The sequence below is a fragment of the Schistocerca americana genome, chromosome 3 (genome assembly GCF_021461395.2).
Source record: "Schistocerca americana isolate TAMUIC-IGC-003095 chromosome 3, iqSchAmer2.1, whole genome shotgun sequence".
Taxonomy (NCBI): Eukaryota; Metazoa; Arthropoda; class Insecta; order Orthoptera; family Acrididae; genus Schistocerca; species Schistocerca americana.
This window is the reverse complement of record NC_060121.1, coordinates 428,132,492-428,154,532: the sequence shown is the minus strand read 5'-3', so window position 1 is coordinate 428,154,532 and position 22,041 is coordinate 428,132,492. Positions and strand designations below refer to the sequence as shown.

General features: G+C 44.7%; 1 protein-coding gene across 1 annotated transcript in view; it reads left to right on the top strand.

Annotated features, from left to right (window-relative positions):
- Positions 1-22,041, top strand: part of LOC124606139 (solute carrier family 22 member 7-like) — a 116,832-nt gene that overhangs the window by 54,373 nt on the left and 40,418 nt on the right. Inside the window, exon 5 of the mRNA XM_047138104.1 lies at positions 6,624-6,792. Within this exon, the coding sequence (XP_046994060.1) occupies positions 6,624-6,792 (169 nt within the window). The remainder of the gene's footprint in view (positions 1-6,623; positions 6,793-22,041) is intronic.

The following is a 22,041-nucleotide window of genomic DNA, read 5'->3' as shown; positions in this document are numbered from 1 at the left end:
CTATTTATCGTCCATGTTTCACTTCCATACATGGCTACACGTCATACAAATACTTTCAGAAACGACTTCCTGACACTTAAATCAATACTCGATGTTAGCAAATTTCTCTTTTTCAACAACGCTTTCCTTGCCATTGCCAGTCTATACTTTATATCCTCTCTACTTCGACCATCATCAGTTATTCTGCTCCACAAATAGCAAAACTCCTTTACTACTTTAAGTGTCTCATTTCCTAATCTAATTTCCTCAGCATCATCCGATTTAATTCGACTACATTCCATTATCCTCGTTTTGCTTTCGTTGATGTTCATCTTATACCCTCCTTTCAAGACACTGTCCACTCCGTTCAACTGCTCTTCCAAGTCCTTTGCTGTCTCTGAAGAATTACAATGGCATCGGCGAACCTCAAAGTTTTTATTTCTTCTCCATGGATTTTAATACCTACTTCGAACTTTTCTTTTGTTTCCTTTGATGCTTGCTCAATATACATATTGAATAGCATCGGGGATATGCTACAACCCTGTCTCATTCCATTCCCAGCCACTGCTTCCCTTTCATGTCCCTCGTCTCTTATAACTGTCATCTGCTTTCTGTACAAATTGTAAATAGCCTTTCGCTCCCTGTATTTTACCCGTGCCACCTTCAGAATTTGAAAGAGAGTATTCCAGTCAACATTGTCAAAAGCTTTCTCTAAGTCTATAAATGCGAGAAACGTAGATTTGCCTTTCCTTAATCTGTTTTCTAAGATAAGTCGGAGGATCAGTATTGCCTCACGTGTTCCAACATTTCTACGAATCCAAACTGATCTTCCCCGAGGTCGGCTTCTACCAGTTTTTCCATTCGTCTGTAAAGAATTCGCGTTATTATTTTGCAGATGTGACTTATTAAACTGATAGTTCGGTAATTTTCACATCTGTCAACACCTGCTTTCTTTGGGATTGGAATTATTATATTCTTCTTGAAATCTGAGGGAATTTCGCCTGTCTCATACATCTTGCTCACCAGATGGTAGAGTTTTGTCAGGACTGGCTCTCCCAAGGCCGTCAGTAGTTCTAATGGAATGTTGTCTACTCCCAGGGCCTTGTTTCGACTTAGGCCTTTCAGTGCTCTGTCAAAGTCTTCACGCAGTATCGTATCTCCCATTTCATCTTCATCTACTTCCTCTTCCGTTTCTATAATATTGTCCTCAAGAACATCGCCCCTGTATAGACCCTCTACATACTCCTTCCACCTTTCTGCTTTCCTTTCTTTGCTTAGATCTGGTTCCATCTGGGCTCTTGATATTCATGCAAGTGGTTCTCTTTTCTCCAAAGGTCTCTTTAATTTTCCTTACCCCTAGTGAGATAAACCTCTACATCCTAACATTTGTCCTCTAGGCATGCCTGCTTAGCCATTTTGCACTTCCTGTCGATCTCATTTTTGAGACGTTTGTATTCCTTTTTTCCTGCTTCACTTACTGCATTTTTGTATTTTCTCCTTTCATCAATTAAATTCAGTATCTCTTCTGTTACCCAAGGATTTCTAGTAGACCTCGTCTTTTTACCTACTTGATCCTCTACATCCTTACATTTGTCCTCTAGGCATGCCTGCTTAGCCATTTTGCACTTCCTGTCGATCTCATTTTTGAGATGTTTATATTCCTTTTTGCCTGCTTCACTTACTGCATTTCTGTATTTTCTCCTTTCATCAATTAAATTCAGTATCTCTTCTGTTACCCAAGGATTTCTAGTAGACCTCGTCTTTTTACCTACTTGATCCTCTGCTGCCTTCACTATTTCATTCCTCAAAGCTCCCCATTCTTCTCCTACTGTATTTCTTTCCCCCATTCCTGGCGATCGTTCCCTTATGCTCTCCCTGAAACTCTGTACAACCTCTAGTTCTTTCAATTTATCCAGGTCCCATCTCCTTAAATGTCCACCTTTTTGCAGTTTCTCAGTTTTAATCTACTGTTCATAACCAATAGATTGTGGTCAGAGTCCACATCTGCCCCTGGAAATGTCTTACAATTTAAAATCTGGTTCCTAAATCTCTGTCTTACCATTATATAATCTATCTGAAACCTTCTAGCATCTCCAGGGTTCTTCCATGTATAGAACCGTCTTTCATGATTCTTGAACCAAGTGTTAGCTATGATTAAGTTATGCTCTGTGCAAAATTCTACAGGCGGCTTCCTCTTTGATTTCTTAGCCCCAGTCCATATTCACCTACTACGTTTCCTTCTCTTCCTTTTCCTACTGTCGGATTCCAGTCACCCATGACTATTAAATTTTCGTCTCCCTTCACTACCTGAATAATTTCTTCTATCTCATCATACATTTCATCAATTTCTTCATCATCTGCAGAGCTAGTTGGCATATAAACTTGTGCTACTGTAGTAGGCATGGGCTTCGTGTCTATCTTGGCCACAATAATGCGTTCACTATGCTGTTTATAGTAGCTTACCCGCACTCTTATTTTTTTTATTCATTATTAAACCTACCCCTGCATTACCTCTATTTGATTTTGTATTTATAACCCTGTATTCACCTGACCAAAAGTATTGTTCCTCTTGCCACCGAACTTCACTAATTCCCATTATATCTAACTTTAACCTATGCACTCCCCTTTTTAAATTTTCTAACCTACCTGCCCGATTAAGGGATCTGACATTCCACGCTCCGATCCGTAGAACGCCAGTTTTCTTTCTCCTGATAACGACGTCCTCTTGAGTAGTCCCCGCCCGGAGATCCGAATGGGGGACTATTTTACCTCCGGAATATTTTACCCAAGAGGACGCCGTCATCACTTAACCGTACAGTAAAGCTGCATGGCCTCGGGAAGAATTACGGCCGTAGTTTCCCCTTGCTTTCAGCCGTTCGCACTACCGCAACAGCAAGGCCGTTTTGGTTAGTGTTACAGGGCCAGATCAATCAATCATCCAGACTGTTGCTCCTGCAACTACTGAAAAGGCTGATAAACTCTGCATTGCTTTGCATTTGGCTTTTTGGACAGAGTAATGAACTTCAGCCACGCCATTGGAATGTTTCCAGATACGTGAATCTGATTGAAAATTTGGGTTAATTATATTACATGATTTTCATTCATCAATTTTAAGAACACCACTTATAATTTATCTGGTCCGACAGCCTTTCCGTCCTTCCTCTGCCCGATGGCTGTTTGAGCCTCTACTTCCACAATATCTGTGCCACTGATTTAATTTGTACTTGAATTAAAAGCATATCTAGTGTCATGAAATAAATTTTCTGTACTTTTTCCATGTTTCTTCTTGTCTTCTAATTCCACCATCAAGTTCCCTGCTTCATCCACTAGTTTCCCACTCACACTTTTCCTACATTTCCCTGTTATTTCTTTGAATTTCTTGTGTACATTAAAATTACCGTATTTACTTTGATAAACGCCGATTTCATCGTATTTCTCCACCTTCTAAAAGGTTTCTAATTTGTAACAGCAACCAGCCCCAAATATGATTTTAGAAGTGTATTTAAAACAAATAATTACGGTTTTAGGATTTATTACAAATACATCTTCAGATGGTTCATAGTGATTTTCTTGCTTTTTCTGCTGCGGCCTCGTTGTACAGTAGACATTGATTTTTGTGCACCAAGACAAACAAAAAGCGCCGCGCGGTGTGGCAGCGTGGTTTGACGCGCATGTCACGGATTGCGTGGCCCCTCTCGCCGGATGTTCGAGTCCTCCCTCGGGCATGGGTGTGCGTGTTGTTCATAGCATTAAGTTAGTTTAAATAGTGTGTAAGTCTAGGGACCGAGGACCTCAGCAGTTTGGTACCTTACGAATTCACACACATCTGAACATTGAACAAAAAAACGTTTCTCGTTCAAAATTTGGTAAACTCAACAGATTTTTTTTTCTTTTTGACCTTCTCAGAAACATAAATGGAATGACTTTAAAGTTATTAAAACATGAAGTGGTGACTTACATGATATTTATTTCTGTGCGACAAATTGGTTGTATATTAGTGTTAAACATTTTGAAGATGACATATTTTATCACGTGCCCATGTGAGTGTAACACGATGATAAGCGAAAGAGTACCGTTTCATCAGTAAACTGAGTGTTGTTCGATCTCTGTACTAACTTCACTGACGAGACTAATCGTTTCCTGCATGAAGCTACTGCCTGCTTCCCTGAATCTATTACTTTGTACCTCTTTTACAACTGACATCTAAGTTACTCTTGAAAGCAAGCAGTTTCCGCCACACTGTAATTTAACTAAATGAAACTGGGATGTTGTCTCTTTAGAACAGATTTGAACGACCATAAAACGTACCGCATTTCTCATGTCAAGTTAATCGACCTCTGTATACTGATAGATAAGCTTTTTCTGATATTGCACTGCCTTACACTTCCTGGTTTCTACATGAACAATGCAAGTACGAACACATACTCGTTCACACAATCAAGCTATACCTACAGATTTAGTGGGTATTTACTAAATGGATGCGTGTGTCTATGATCTTGGTTTTATTTTAAAGCTATATGTGAAATATGGAGATACCTGCCTAATATTTTAATTTACTACTTACTTTGCAGTTCATTTTAAACGAATATTATAACATATTCCTGTTGTATTTTAATTTACTGCTGACTCTGTGGTTAATTCTAAATAAATATTTTACCGTTTTCCTATAGCGTTGGCGATAAACAAACTGGTAACATCTGAATAGTAAAAATTAGTAACAACAATTTGACTGCGCAGTTTTATACTAACATGGTACAAATCCAGCAGCAAGCGTAACTAAATAATGTCTCCACTGCCACACGCAAACTTATTCGTTGTCTAATGTTAAAATGCTCTGTATATCAAAATGTCACTTCACTGAATTGCTTTTCTTTATTCAGTTGATTTATCCTATTGCATGGTGCGCAATAATAATCGACGTATGTACTGGGCTGCTATGAGTGATTCATTCATTTTCATAGTTCCGTATTTTCCAAAGTGTTCCATTTACAGATATGACAGATGCATGGATATACCCATAAACTCACCAGGTTTGCATTTGGCAGTTTTAAATGTTCTGCGAGTGCCCCTCTGGTTTCATGACGCACGTCCGAGCGGTAGTCAAGTCCGTTTCATACATTATATGTCAACACAGTAAACGGTCATCACAAAAACATTGAAGCGTTCTGTGAGCTGTTCCAGTATTCTTGACAGTGGTGGTACGTAAACGCGGCCCTTAAGGTAATGGAAAAAGTCACAACGCGTTGGGCAGGCGCCTTGGGGGGGGGGGGGGGGGGGAGACAGGAGTAGAGCCAGATCATCGTCATCTTCACAACTATGCCCAATCCAGCGATGCGGAGGTTCGTCGTTACAGTAGCGACGAACATCGATGCTCCATTGAGAGGTGCCCCATCTTGTTGGAGGATGGAATCACCAGTCAGTGTGGAAACAACCACGACTGCAGCACATCAAGGGAGGAGGTCTTCTAACAGAAGGAAAACGGCCTATACAGCTTCACCTGTGACACTACACAAAAACATTAACCTACGAGAAACTTCGTTCATGCACCACAATTTCATGAGAACGTTCAGTGTCCCACACTCTCATATTGTGGAGATTAATTTTCCAGATAAATGAAAGGTTGCGTGGACGATGAATTTCAACCTGGGCGCGAAATGTTCACCATCTTCCTTTGTCGCCATTTTGTCAAGGCGCTGCAATCGCAACGCTATTTGGCACAATGTAAGCTCGGTGAGTTTATGGTTCTAACCCCACATCAGTCATATTTGGACACGTACTGCTCTGGAAGTAAAGAACTTTGAAAACAAATGAATCATTTATAGTAGCCCTGTATAGCTCATGCATAAGCAGCCTGTGCGCAATGGTAAAAATTATGTAAGCGGTCTATCGAGAAACTGACATATCCTGTCTAGGTGGATCTCAGCGGCCTGTTCGCCAAAATGCAGCTATATGGGACTTTGCCAAATGACTAAGAGTTACTACTCGAAAACGATCAGAATCCAGTGTGGTCAAAGAAACACCAAGAACAGAAGATTGATTACCATGATACTTCTAGTAAAACTGCATTTAGAGTGATTTTAATGCTGCTTCACTATGTTAAAGGTAACAGCATGTATGCAAACTTCCGATATTGTTCACTATTAGCCCAATAATGTGTACATTTAATGATACCTCAGTATCACTGAAGTGACAAGTGGAATACGTTTCACTTATTTCAGCTAGTTCTTTCATGGTGTTGCCATTTCCCAAGCAGTAGTATATGTGTTTCGTATATAGCTAACAGGTTGCACATTGTGGGTTATTCACACTCGACAAGCATCTAGGATTTTTCCATTTTCTCACCAATTAACTTTCGTATAAATTATGAACCAAATGTGATCCAACATATTACATATGTTATGCATATCTCTGTGTAAAACATGCAAGTTCATACAGCGTTGCGATTGGATTTTAAATCCTAGTTTTCCTTTCTCCATTTACCTATGTACTTATGTCACAATAACCGGAGTTATTGTGCTTGATAGATACAGAGAGACAATACAACAGTTATTCATATAAACGAGTTACGACACGAAGAGCTCTCATACCACACCTAGACCAAAATTTTATCTTTCAAACCGACTGACACAACTTTTGCATTCCAGGACTTGAACTGACAGATATCATGCATCGCTCCACTATCAACTTCCAGTTCACTGTAATGTACTGCGTGGGTTCAATGGTGAGTCCCCTAATTGCTTGGGCCACAAGGAACTGGATGATATTTATGCTGGCCTCATCAGTACCATGCTTCCTTTTGTTCTCATGTCAAAGGTTCGTTCTCTTACGTATTATATATATTTTTTAAATTTAATAGATCAGAGTGTCAATACTGTGTGCCACACTGCTTAATCTTAAACGCACTTACGAAATGATAAGGTTGGTGCATAAGTTCGTAGCGTTTTTCCCTGAGTTTAATAACCATAACAGATAAACGTAACATAGAGTTTAGTCATCAATAATATATTTTTCTTCACTGTTTACTACAGTCTGTCTACGCTGGCGCAAGATCAGGTGAATAAGGTTGGTTCAGAATGACTTCCAAACTCAACTCCAGTATATTATTTTTTGTCAGTGCAGCAGGATGCGGGTGGGTGTTATCGTGGACCAGCATCACTACAAGCAGTCTTTCTGGTCGTTGTTCTAGGACTGCCTGTGCAAGACATCTCAGTTGTTGACAACAAATGTCAGCAGTGATGGTTACATCTCGGGGAATCAGTGCACCACACCATCGCTATTCCATCAGATGCATAACATTATCTTTTGTGGATACACGCAGGTCTTTGGAAGAATTGCTGCTTTCTTTTTGTCTCAATCATTCCTTTCATCTCCTTATGTTACCATCAAGAAATCATTCCCGTCAGCATTAACGATACAGGATGGGATGGTTCACGAGCCAATTGATGAAGAGCAAGCAGAGATGCACATATGGCTTGGAGCATGCGGTACTCGTTCACCCGATTTTCGAACTTGTCCCAACTAATGCAAACGTCGCACGATGGCGGAATTATCACAGTACATCACTTTTGCCAGTTCTCAAGTACTCTGACATGGATCACTACGGATTAATGCGCTTTAACGATCTTCATGAAACCCCAAAGGTCTTCCTGAACCCCAAAGGTCTCGCCACAGAATTGACATGCCCCAGCAACTGACTCTGCCATGTGGAGAGAATATTTACAAGATGCAAGGAGCTGCATTGATATTTTACTTAGTCTCGAACCTGAACAGCAGTCGATGTCATCCCTACATACAGGAGTTGGGTCCCAGTTAATTACGACTGAAGAAGATAGACAAGATTCAATACTAACGAAACAGATTACACTTTGACAGTGAGATGTATTCTATCGAAATTCACCAACATAGAGCCGATAGCAGCTTTCGCTGCTGCTTTAATACCGACTACACTAGACCCTCGCTAATCCGGCTATTCCTTGCACATATGGGTGCCGGATTAACGGAACTGGCGGGTTATGAAGAGCGTCTGAAATTTACACACATCAAAAAAAGTTTTGCATCACCTCGGTTCCGAGAGTTACGGAACATGTACTGAACATTGGAATAGAGATCAACATAAACATTATTTCCGCCATTCTTATTGCTCATGAAAACAACACATTGTTGTACCACCATACAGCGGGACCTTCAGAGATGGTGGACCAGATTGCTGTACACATCAGTACCTCTACTACCCAGTAGCACGTCCTCTTGCATTGATGCATGGCTGTATTCGTCGTGGTATACCATCCACAATTTCATGAGGGCATTGTTGGTCCAGATTGTCCCACTCCTCAACGGCGATTCGGCGTAGAGTGGTTTGTGGGTCACGTCGTCCATAAACAGCCCTTTTCAATCTATCCAAGGCACGTTCTATAGGGTTCATATCTGGAGAACATTCTGGCCATTGTAGTCGAGCGATGTCGATGTCTTGAAGGAAGTCATTCACAAGATGTGCACGATGGGGGCGCGAATTTTCGTCCATGAACACGAATGCCTCGCCAATATGCTGCCGATATCGTTGCACTGTCCCTCGGACGTTGGCATTCACGCATCGTACAGCCGTTATGGCGCCTTCCATGGCCACCAGTGGCGTACGTTGGCCCCACATAATGCCACCCAAAAACAGCAGGGAGCCTCCACCTTGCTGCACGCGCTGGACAGTAATGCGTTGAGCCTGACCAGGTTGCGTCCAAAAACGTCTCCGACGATTGTCTTGTTGAAGGCACATGCAACACTAATCGGTGAAGGGAACGTGATGCCTATTCTGAGCGGTCCATTCGGCATGATGTTGCGCCTATTTCTACCGCACTGCATGGTGTCGTTGTTGCAAAGATGGACCTCGCTATGGACGTTGGGAGTGAAGTTGCGCTTCATGCAGCCCATTGCGCACAGTTTGAGTCGTAACACGACTCCTGTGGTTACACGAAAAGCATAATTCAACATGGTGGTGTTGCTGTCAGGGTTCCTCCGAGCCATAATCCGTAGGTGGCGGTCATCCACTGCAGTAGTAGCCCTAGGGCGCCTGAGCGAGGCATGTCATCGACAGTTCCTGTCTCTCCGTATCCCCTCCATGTCTGAATAATATCGCTTTGGTTCACTCCGAGACACCTGGACACTTCCCTTGTTGAGAGGCCTTCCGGGTACAAAGTAGCAATGCGGACGAGATCGAACCGTGGTATTGACCGTCTAGGCATGTTCGAACTACAGACAACACGAGCCGTGTACCTCCTTCCTGGTGGAATGACTGGAACTGATCGGCTGTCGAACCCCATCCGTCTAATAGGCGCTGCTCATGCATGATTGTTTACGCCTTTGGGCAGGTTTAGTGACATTTCTGAACAGTCAAAGGAACTTTGTCTGTGATACAACATCCACAGTCAACGTCTATTTTCAGGAGTTCTGGGAAACGGAGTGATGCGAAACTTTTTTTGATGTGTGTGTATTAAAAATATAGCGGATATACTTTATTAAATCCAAAGAGACATACATTTTCAGAAGCTGATTATTTTTGTTTAGATTCCTTTAATGTTATATGTAATTACGTTAGAGAAGACGAAAAATTCGTCGAACATTGTACCCAGCATCAATGGCCTTCTGCGAAGAACCTCGCTTCAGCGTGTCTCAAACTTCGACGTTTTGCTTCGTGTCTAGTGAAATGTGTTTCCTTTTAGAAGAATGACACTGAAATGTAAAAATGCCACAATTTCAAATGCGTATAGCATTGTTTAAAACTGTAGTTCACTAACATCACTGCTGTGCACGATAATCCATTGTTGTGCACCATTTTGGACGTGGGCCTGATTACTGAGAGGCCAGACTACAAAGGGCCATATTAGCGACAGTTTAGTGTATTAAGTCAGTGCATTAGTTCGTAGGGTACATATTTCCAATTCAGTGATTGGATCTAGTAATTTCTCGGAGAGCAATCTGACTCTTAACAGGTCTGTGATTCATAGTGTCGAAATTGTGAATTTGGAAAAAACATTTCGGTCGTACTGGAAACATCAGTGAAATGAATTTCAGAACTGGTTGATTTTCCAGAGCAATCACATCCCATTTCAGCAAGGAACTACAGATGTGGTTTTCTCACGAGTGCTTGTGAGTGAACTATTGATTTCACTTTTTGATCTGAAGATGACCGGTGACGACCGAAGCCTACATTTCTTGTTGAAATTATATATGGTTGTATCGAAAAATTAACCACTTTTCTGAAAAAAATGCAATTGTTAAGCTAGTCTCACAGGTCACTACGGATCTGGTGACTCTTGTGAAAAACTACGTCACTAATAAAGTAGTGTATAGAGTTAAACCTGGTCCCCCGGTAAAAACTTCTTCACTTGCAAAAGTGCAATATTCGTATATTGAGATTGCTAGTAGCACCAACTGTTTCCTGGGGCACAAGAACCGCACCATGGCCATGCCCTCACAACTTCGGGCTGTAGACAGAAAAGTGGATTATTACCCACTTGACAGTTTGTAGCAACCTAACAAATTTCGCCTGGAGTCAGCTGTCCCTCTAAAGATTACTCTGAAGCAGAATTAAGTTGTTTCACGAGTGCCTCCTGTTTTCTTTTCTTTATTTCACTGTTATTAGAACGTTTTAGACCTGTCTTGTGCGTTCAAATCTGAAGTAGCACATACTGCAAACTAAGTCGAAACTCGGCGCGATGTCTGATGGGAGGGACCGTAAAGGCATTTCCCATGTACGATCGTTCCCATCAGCCACTGCGAAAAATGTCAACGTAGTTGGCGCAGGCAGTAAGTTACGCCTGCTGGTCTAGACAATGCACAGCCTGATAAAAAAAGTGCAGCACCCAAAAGACGTCGTCGGATGTCGGTATACACACTATCGGTGGATATGTAGAGTTGCAATTCTCTGTGACATATAGAAGTCCCACCAGACTACATTAGTGTCCTCGTGCTCAGTGTTGTAACCAGCCCGCTTAGGCTACAAAACAGCTCAACAGCATCACATGTTGACCAGTCAATGTGAAGGACATAGAGGTGCTATGTACTTGTCTGAGACAGAGTTATCAGCAACTGACAAAGTTTGAAAAGGGCATCATTGTGAGTGTCTATTTGGCCAGCTGTTCGAATTGTGCCATATCCAAATCTGTGTGGCATTAGAACGTAAAAGCGACCCGAGGTTGGGCTTAATGGACCCGTAAGGCAGGCATACTTGTCGTCGTTACCGATCGACCATGTCTGATCACCACAAGGGAGGATCGCTGTACTGCATATCATGCACAGCGTAACAGCTTCATATCTGCCCTCCGAGGGCAAGTAATGGACACCCTACAGCAGTCGGACTAGGGAATTACCGTCCCATGAGTAGGTTGCCGTTCAAAACGCAACACAGATGGCTACATCTGGAGTAATGTCGTGGTTGGGAAGTGTGGGTTGCTAATGAATAGAGCCGCATTGTGATCAGCAGTGAATCTTTGTTCTGAAATATCCTGGATGACAATTGTCAGCAAGTATGGCGGCGACTTGGGGAGAGGTCCGATTCTTCCAATGTCTCGAAGACAAAATGGTTCAAATGGCTCTGAGCACTATGGGACTCAACTGCTGAGGTCATTAGTCCCCTAGAACTTAGAACTAGTTAAACCTAACTAACCTAAGGACATCACAAACATCCATGCCTCAGGCAGGATTCGAACCTGCGACCGTAGCGGTCTTGCGGTTCCAGACTGCAGCGCCTTTAACCGCACGGCCACTTCGGCCGGCTGTCTCGAAGAGGCACAGCCATGTTACTCCCGTTGTCATGATGTGGGGATTCATTTTGTTTCCTCATCGCCTTCTGGGTGCTTCACATTTTCTGTCAGCCAGTGTATAATTGTCAGATACCTTACTTCTACAAGGACCAAGCAAATCAGCTGCCATCGCCGACTGCCTTGAATGTAATCAAGAAATTAAACACAGCGAGAGAGTACCGTGGTACGAAAGGCAGTGTTTCTAAGACTGCATACTAAAGAAGACTGTCAGGCTTTGAGTCCGGCATTAAATTTACCCTCTAAGAAATATTAAAAAAAGGACGCGACATTTAGGAGTTATGCAAGTACCGACAAAAAATGTAAAATTGTAAACTTTGGCGACCGATGGATGACTGTGTGATGCTAGGCTGGCTACAGCTGGCAGGGATAGTGAAAATGGGGTCTTGTAGATACGAGGGCACAATTTCTTTGTGAATTGCATTCCATGAACTCTGTTGAACAGTAACTGCGTCTCGCAGACAGGCACGTGAACGATATAGCAGATGTCAGCATTTGAGAGAGGACGTGTAGTTGCCGGCCGGAGTGGCCGAGCCGTTCTAGGAGCTACAATTTGGAACCGCGCGACCGCTACGGTCGCAGGTTCGAATACTGCGTCGGGCATGGACGTGTGTGATGTCCTTAGGTTAGTTAGGTTTAAGTAGTTCTAAGTTCTAGGGGACTGATGACCTCAGATGTTAAGTCCCATAGTGCTCAGAACCATTTTTTTTTACGTGTAGTTTGGGTGAAAGAAGCCAACTGGGGTAATCGGGGAATCGTGAGACATTTGAATAGGAGCGATGTCACTACTCCACGATGTTGACAGGAACGGGTGAACGACGGCTGAACACAGCGTCAAGAAGGAAGCGGTCGACTTAGACAGATGACAGAACGTGAGAACCGTGCAATCGTCAGACTGTCAAGAGTCCCGGATTGATCATTATCGTCAATTCGATGTGCAAGTGGTGCTTCAGTGATCACAAGGACCATTAATAAGCGGCTCACAAAAAGGAGGCTGAGCTCAACGGCGACCCTTGCGCCGACTACCATTGATCTCTGCACGCCAACAAGCCCGTTTACAGTGGTGTCGGGCACATGCTGCCTAGAATCACACTGACTGGAACAGAATTGTCTTTGGAGATAAGTCCTGCTTCCAGCTGAGCCCCGATGACCAGCGAAGACGTGACTGGAGACATCCCGGACAGCCGCGAGATACCTGCCCAAATGTCGCCCCTCATAAGGCACGGCAGCTAGGAGTGATGATGTGGGGTGCCATTTCATTTCATAGCTAGACGCCTTTGGCTGTCACCTGCGGCACTCTTACGGCACATTGGCATGTCGATGCTATTCTATGGCCCGTTTCGTTGCCTTCCATGGCAAGCCACCCTGAGCTCATATTTCAGAAAGCTAATACTCGTCCACAGATGGCGAGAGTTGCTACTGCTTGTCTTCGTGTTTGCCAAAACCCTACCTTGGTCAGCAAGGTCGCCAGATCTCTTCCAAACTGGAAATTTTTGAGGCATTATGGGCAGTGCCCTCCAACCATCTCGGGATTTTAACGATCTAACGAGCCAGTTGGAGAGAATTTGGCATGATAGCCCCCAAGAGGATATCCAACAACACTATCAATCAATTGCAAGCCGAATAGCAGCCTGACAGCGTAAGGTTCAAATGGCTCTGAGCACCTATGGGACTTAACATCTGAGGTCATCAGTCCCCTAGAACTTAGAACTACTTAAACCTAACTAACCTAAGGACATCACACACATCCATGCCCGAGACAGGATTCGAACCTGCGACCGTAGCGGTCGCGCGGTTCCAGGCTGAAGCGCCTAGAACGGCTCGGCCACTCCGGCCGGCGACAACGTAAAGGCCAGAGGTGGACCAACGCGTTTTGCGAAGCTCTTTCTCTTCAATGATCCATCCATTTTCTTCTGAAATTGTGACCATTTGTTTGTCTGTACGAGAACATCACATCTACCGATTTCCATACGTCCTGTTTTTGTTTTTTTAGTCTGCAGCCACCTTATCCACTTGAGATGGAAAACGCTGAGAGAATTTGCGTTCTATCGGATAGCTGTGTGCGGAATACAAATGGTCATATAATGCTGTAGAGGGCGCCGGGAGCACAGTTTAGTTATAAATAGCGGCACGTTTAAGCGACACTAGTTCTCAGTCTGTTGGGAGTCCAAGCAGCGTAGCCGTAGAAACACGGTTCGCAGCATCTGCAGAAGGTGATTTGGCGGGTTGTCGAATATTGTGCACAAAAATGGAATTAACAACTTGGCTGAACACCCGAAATCACACGGTTTTCTTTACAAGTCTTAGAACAATGCAATGAAATCCATGCCATAGGACATCTACATCCTCCTAACCATTCCGCAGTTCATACTTAAGTTCATGAACCTCCAGTTTCATTCAGAGAGGCACCACGTCGTCGAACAACTTTCACTCTGTTTCTCGACCATTCCACTCTCGAACAGAGCGCAGGAAAATCGAACACTTAAATCGTTCCCTGCGAAATCTTAGTTGGGTTGGGTTGTTTGGGGGAAGAGACCAAACAGCGAGGTCATCGGATACACACACACACACACAAAAAGAAATGGCTCTGAGCACTATGGGACTTAACTTCTGAGGTCATCAGTCCCCTAGAACTTAGAACTACTTAAACCTAACTAACCTAAGGACATCACACACATCCATGCCCGAGGCAGGATTCGAACCTGCGACCGTAGCAGTCGCGCGGTTCCGGACTGAGCGCCTCAACCGCGGGACCACCGCGGCCGGCACACACACACACACACACACACACACACACACACACACACACACACACACACACACACATTACTACATTGGTTTTGTGGACAGGAAAATAAGATTCTTGGGGGAAAAAAAGTGTGTCCGATGAAATTGTGTGAGAGGCGGGGTGTAACAGGAACGCCAATATCTGTCGTGTCAAGTGCCACACTGGAGCCGTCCCACTACATGCTAAACGATGTTCATCAGTGTCCATTGTTGCACAGCTTAAACATAGGGTGATCGCTATTCCACGTGCCGAAGGGATGGACATGACTTCGTCCACTCCTATTCCGTCCCTGGTGAGGATCGCCACACCCCATCCACTCTCATCGTGCACTGAATAACGTGCTTCGTAGCCGTAGAACTCCGGCGGCGATGTAAAAACGAATTTCTTGTAGGAGTACAGTATCCACGTTCGCAGCGTGTAACATATGTTTCAGCTTTTGAATTTTAAGTGGTGTCCGAATGGCATTAATGTTTATGGTTGCAATGCAGTACGCCTAGCGTGTGTTCGTCAGTTGTCTGGGGGTGTCATCAAGCGATGGTGTTGAAAACCGAACTGCTGTTGGCTATCGGCAACCCCGTCGCTTCTCACCACATCAAGTTGTTCAATATTCTCCGGCCCCTCCTGGTGCTTGGCCAGGAATATCCTCAATCGCCCGGTCCTTATCTTCATCCTGCTCCTGTTGGTCCATTTCTTGCGCCCAGTAACCCAGCATATTTCCGGAACTGGCCGAAGGATGGTAGGCAGCGGTGTCACCACTCTGATGTTGGGCAATTGCCATCTCCATTTCTGCCTTCCGATCACCGGAAGGAAAATTCAAGTTATCGTCGCTGTGTAATTCCTGCGCCGTCATCTCGGTATCTGCTGAATCCACTGGTCGTAGGTCTATACTGTCGTTGTCGTCCACTGTCCCCTCGGGACTATGGCTATCGTCAGCAGAAGTCACTCTTTCTCCTCTTCGGCGAACGCTGTTTCCGTTGTCTTGCTTCCGCATCGGCTGTTTGGATTGTTATCTTGCGTCTTGGGCTTGGTCTATCACGCTCTCGGTGGAAACACTGGAAGCCACCATGTTGAGCATGGAGCGACCATCAGCTGCATCTCTCGTGTGGGGTCCTGTGTCTGCTGTGGTGGAACCGGTGATCGGAGTTCCAATCCGTTGGTGTCCATGTTCTCTATAGTGCGCAACTGCTGGCGCCCATCGGAAATCTCCCTCACTTCTTCTCTCAGGACCTCCACAAAGGTCAACGGCAATACAGTCATCTGTTGTGGCGCCTGAACGTCGTCCTGTGGGGTTTGCACTAAACGTCGCTGGAGGCATTCCGAGCGGACGTGACCTTCTTTCCCGCACCCCGAGCAAGTGCGAGGTTGTCCATCATAGCTTATAATCGCTCGACAATCCCCTATGCACAAATAAGAGGGAACGTGCTTTCGCAGTTCAATCCGTATTTGTCTCACCCCATTTAGGATGGGGTATGTAGTAAAACTCGTCCATTTTTCGGCCACATGGGATAGCACTGTACCGTATGGTCGAAAGGTGTCGATCACAAGTTCAGACGAAACCTTAAACGGAAGTTCGAAGACCCGTATGGTGCATATCCCCATTCCTGTGTGGTCGACTGTAACCGCACCAACATTCCCATCGGCATGACAGAAACTATATCCGTTCGGTGATCGTTGTAGAAGTCTTTCACAAGCGGCCTCGTCAATAAGCTTGACACAGACGACGCTTGAAACGATCGGTAAATGGATTCCCACCATTTCTCATGGATCGATTTTTACCTCTTCTCTTAAAAAACGTTAAGTCGTGTGCCTTTGGTCGCGGATAGTCGTTCGCAAAACTGAACTTCAAAGTCGTTTTTCTGTACGAGTGTGCCATCTCGTTCTAGACTCAAAACACCGCAAACGCGAAGCTGCTCCGGTGTAAACAAATAGGCGCGCGCACCACAGCGCGGCCGGCGGGCAACACGGTCCGCACTGTGTCACTGCCGAAGGCAGACTGTCCGACTGAGCCACCAAGGACACAGACGATAGTGCGACTGCAGGGACTTATCTCTGGCATGCTCCCCGTGAGAGCCACACTTTCCAACTTCCTGTCCACACACTGTATTTGTAGTACCCCTGCCCACCATACTTATTACACGCGGCGGTCAACTACCGATTCCCGTAAGAGTTCGCGCAATTTGAGTGCATCCTCACTGAGGACGATCATTGGCCGGTACTCCTTATCTATATGAAGCTGGTATTTGTACAGATATAATTGGTGTTCTTGCAGCTCTCGAAGAATGAAGTTATAACGAAATCTAGATTTCATTACAACTTCATACAGATATCCTGGTTTTAATCTTGTGATGACTTTACTAGATGGTAAATAACACTATCGCCTGCCAACAATCTAAGAGAGAAAGTGTGTGTGTGTGTGTGTGTGTGTGTGTGTGTGTGTGTGTGTGTTCGTTCCACATCTCCTCATAAACCAAACTTGGTACACATATACCTTACTGTCAGACGACAGTCGTTGTGGGGGTAAAAACCACCGACCTATCGAAGGTGTGGGGGTGGAAAAGAAGCGTAGCCTGCGACGCATGAATTCCCAGATTTTATTCGGCCAGTATTGGAAAATGAAAGGCCCTAGCGACTAGCAACTAACTTTACACATAATTTCAAACCTTTACGAATTTTTTTTCTCGCATACAATCCCCTACAACAAGATAGAAGGTAAAATATTTATCGCTTACTACTCTTCTGTCGTTAATGAAGTAGAAGTACCACATGAGGCATGAAGTTACAATTTATTCCTTCTGCACTGACTGTTTTCACAACACTTTTTATGGACGGTATGCATATATAGCATTGAATGTAAGTGCAAAATTATTGTTAGACACATAGTTCAAGAGATATGACGTCATAAACAATGAAGTGCATGAAAAACTTACTCATCGGATATTCCGCTTAAATTTATTAATTCGTTAGTACCGTACTAACTCCATTCGAAACACTTTTGCAGACGGTATCCACATACGCTGCTGACTGCACCTACAAATTATACACTCCTGGAAATTGAAATAAGAACACCGTGAATTCATTGTCCCAGGAAGGGGAAACTTTATTGACACATTCCTGGGGTCAGATACATCACATGATCACACTGACAGAACCACAGGCACAGAGACACAGGCAACAGAGCATGCACAATGTCGGCACTAGTACAGTGTATATCCACCTTTCGCAGCAATGCAGGCTGCTATTCTCCCATGGAGACGATCGTAGAGATGCTGGATGTAGTCCTGTGGAACGGTTTGCCATGCCTTTTCCACTTGGCGCATCAGTTGGACCAGCGTTCGTGCTGGACGTGCAGACCGCGTGAGACGACGCTTCATCCAGTCCCAAACATGCTCAATGGGGGACAGATCCGGAGATCTTGCTGGCCAGGGTAGTTGACTTACACCTTCTAGAGCACGTTGGGTGCCACGGGATACATGCGGACGTGCATTGTCCTGTTGGAACAGCAAGTTCCCTTGCCGGTCTAGGAATGGTAGAACGATGGGTTCGATGACGGTTTGGATGTACCGTGCACTATTCAGTGTCCCCTCGACGATCACCAGTGGTGTACGGCCAGTGTAGGAGATCGCTCCCCACACCATGATGCCGGGTGTTGGCCCTGTATGCCTCGGTCGTATGCAGTCCTGATTGTGGCGCTCACCTGCACGGCGCCAAACACGCATACGACCATCATTGGCACCAAGGCAGAAGCGACTCTCATCGCTGAAGACGACACGTCTCCATTCGTCCCTCCATTCACGCCTGTCGCGACACCACTGGAGGCGGGCTGCACGATGTTAGGGCGTGAGCGGAAGACGGCCTAACGGTGTGCGGGACCCTAGCCCAGCTTCATGGAGACGGTTGCGAATGGTCCTCGCCGATACCCCTGGAGCAACAGTGTCCCTAATTTGCTGGGAAGTGGCGGTGCGGTCCCCTACGGCACTGCATAGGATCCTACGGTCTTGACGTGCATCCGTGCGTCGCTGCGGTCCGGTCTCAGGTCGACGGGCACGTGCACCTTCCGCCGACCACTGGCGACAACATCGATGTACTGTGGAGACCTCACGCCCCACGTGTTGAGCAATTCGGCGGTACGTCCACCCGGCCTCCCGCATGCCCACAATACGCCCTCGCTCAAAGTCCGTCAACTACACATACGGTTCACGTCCACGCTGTCGCGGCATGCTACCAGTGTTAAAGACTGCGATGGAGCTCCGTATGCCACGGCAAACTGGCTGACACTGACGGCGGCGGTGCACAAATGCTGCGCAGCTAGCGCCATTCGACGGCCAACACTGCGGTTCCTGGTGTGTCCGCTGTGCCGTGTGTGTGATCATCGCTTGTACAGCCCTCTCGCAGTGTCCGGAGCAAGTATGGTGGGTCTGACACACCGGTGTCAATGTGTTCTTTTTTCCATTTCCAGGAGTGTATTATTGTAAGGCACATAGTTCAGGAAATATGACTCCACAGACATTAAGCACGTAACTAAATACTTCGGCAACGCCGGGTTTCTCCGCTAGTTATTTATATAGATTAGAAATAGCAGAGAACCTATAACACTTCCATAGGGAACGCAGATATCGCCTCTGTTTTACGCGGAGTCTCTCCATCAGTTACTACGGACGGTGACCTTTCTGACAGGCAATCACGAATCCAGTCGCGACAACTGAAACTCTTCTCCATAAACAAGCAATTTAGCTAGAATCTGCTTGTGAGGAGCAGTATCAAAATCCATTTGGAAGTCTAGAAATAAGATATCATTCTGAGGTCCTGTGTCGATAGCATTCATTGCTTCATGAGAATAAAGAGCTAGTTGTGTTTCACAAGACCCTCATTTTCTGAATCCGCGCTGTGTGTCAACAGATCGTTTTCCCCGACGCAATTCATAATGTTCGAGGAAAGTACATGTTCCAAACTGCTACAACAAATCGACATCAGTAGAGTTTCAGAAAGTCGCAGTTAAATATCAGTCACTGCGTTTTGTCAGTTTGCAGTCAGTCAGAAGTAAGATGGCGTTCGCTCGGCAGAAGGCGTTTTGTGTGCGGCAGTTTGCAAAGAGTGAGTCAGTGATTTCGGTACAGCGTGCTTTTCGTCAGCGTTTTGCCATTGAGCCGTCCGCACCCAAAAACATTCGTCGTTGGTGTCGCCAAACTGAAGAGACAGGATGCTTGTGAAAAGGTAAGAGACCTGTTCGGCCTCGCACTTCTGATTACCTGGAGGAAAGAATTCGGCAATGAACTATCTTCAGATGCTGCAGAATTGGCTTTCTGCACAACTACAGGATCCGATGTCTTCATTTTCCAGCAGGATGGACCTCCACCACACTGGCACATCTACGTACCACAGTTTTTCAGTGACACACTGCCGTAACGCCGGATAGGGCGCACGGGACTCCGAGACACTGCCGTGCATTCTTGGCCAACCAAGACCGCCAGATATGACCCCAGGCGATTTTTTTCTAGTGAGGATGTGTGAAGGAAAGTGTGTCTATCTCCCCTTTACCTCGTGACATAGAAGAAGTGAAGAATAGAATAACAGCCGCCATAATTTCTGTAAAAGCAGATACATTTGTACGGTTTATGACGAATTTAGCTATCGTCTAAATGTTGTTCGTGCTGCTGCCGGTGGACACGTAGAGCATTTGTAATAGCATAGCTAAAACTTTAACATCTTGTATTTTGCAACTTATCCCATGTTTGTAATATGATTTTATCAGTAAACACGGAGTTTTGAAACCAGGTCATTCTTTTTGAAATACCCGGTATTTACGTCGCCTTCTTTGGTTCAAGAATTTCAGATAATCGTATTTAGTAATTCCGCTTTAGAGACGCTGTCATCGGTAACATTGCCGTCGCTAGCACACACTGAAAGTCTTGATTGCGTCTTGCCACTGGTGTAACACATACGATCAGAATCTCCTTGGATTTTCTGTCGAATTTCGACACGCAGTTTCGTTGTGGAAACTTTTAAAAGCACCTAATATTGAGGTCCATGAATCATGGACCTTGCCGTTGGTGGGGAGGCTTGCGTGCCTCAGCGATACAGATAGCCGTACCGTAGGTGCAACCACAACGGAGGGGTATCTGTTGAGAGGCCAGACAAACGTGTGGTTCCTGAAGAGGGGCAGCAGCCTTTTCAGTAGTTGCAAGGGCAACAGTCTGGATGATTGACTGATCTGGCATTGTAACAATAACCAAAACGGCCTTGCTGTGCTGGTACTGCGAACGGCTGAAAGCAAGGGGAAACTACAGCCGTAATTTTTCCCGAGGGCATGCAGCTTTACTGTATGATTACATGATGATGGCGTCCTCTTGGGTAAAATATTCCGGAGGTAAAATAGTCCCCCATTCGGATCTCCGGGCGGGGACTACTCAAGAGGATGTCGTTATCAGGAGAAAGAAAACTGGCGTTCTACGGATCGGAGCGTGGAATGTCAGATCCCTTAATCGGGCAGGTAGGTTAGAAAATTTAAAAATGGAAATGGATAGGTTGAAGTTAGATATAGTGGGAATTAGTGAATTTCGGTGGCAGGAGGAACAAGACTTCTGGTCAGGTGACTACAGGGTTATAAACACAAAATCAAATAGGGGTAATGCAGGAGTAGGTTTAATAATGAATAGGAAAATAGGAATGCGGGTAAGCTACTACAAACAGCATAGTGAACGCATTATTGTGGCCAAGATAGATACGAAGCCCACGCCTACTACAGTAGTACAAGTTTATATGCCAACTAGCTCTGCAGATGACGAAGAAATTGAAGAAATGTATGATGAAATAAAAGAAATTATTCAGATTGTGAAGGGAGACGAAAATTTAATAGTCATGGGTGACTGGAATTCGAGTGTAGGAAAAGGGAGAGAAGGAAACATAGTAGGTGAATATGGATTCGGGGACAGAAATGAAAGAGGAAGCCGCCTGGTCGTATTTTGCACAGAGCACAACATAATCATAGCTAACACTTGGTTTAAGAATCATGAAAGAAGGTTGTATACATGGAAGAACCCTGGAGATACTAAAAGGTATCAGATAGATTATATAATGGTAAGACAGAGATTTAGGAACCAGGTTTTAAATTGTAAGACATTTCCAGGGGCAGATGTGGACTCTGACCACAATCTATTGGTTATGACCTGTAGATTAAAACTGAAGAAACTGCAAAAAGGTGGGAATTTAAGGAGATGGGACCTGGATAAACTAAAAGAACCAGAGGTTGTACAGAGATTCAGGGAGAGCATAAGGGAGCAATTGACAGGAATGGGGGAAAGAAATACAGTAGAAGAAGAATGGGTAGCTTTGAGGGATGAAGTAGTGAAGGCAGCAGAGGATCAAGTAGGTAAAAAGACGAGGACTAGTAGAAATCCTTGGGTAACAGAAGAAATATTGAATTTAATTGATGAAAGGAGAAAATATAAAAATGTAGTAAGTGAAACA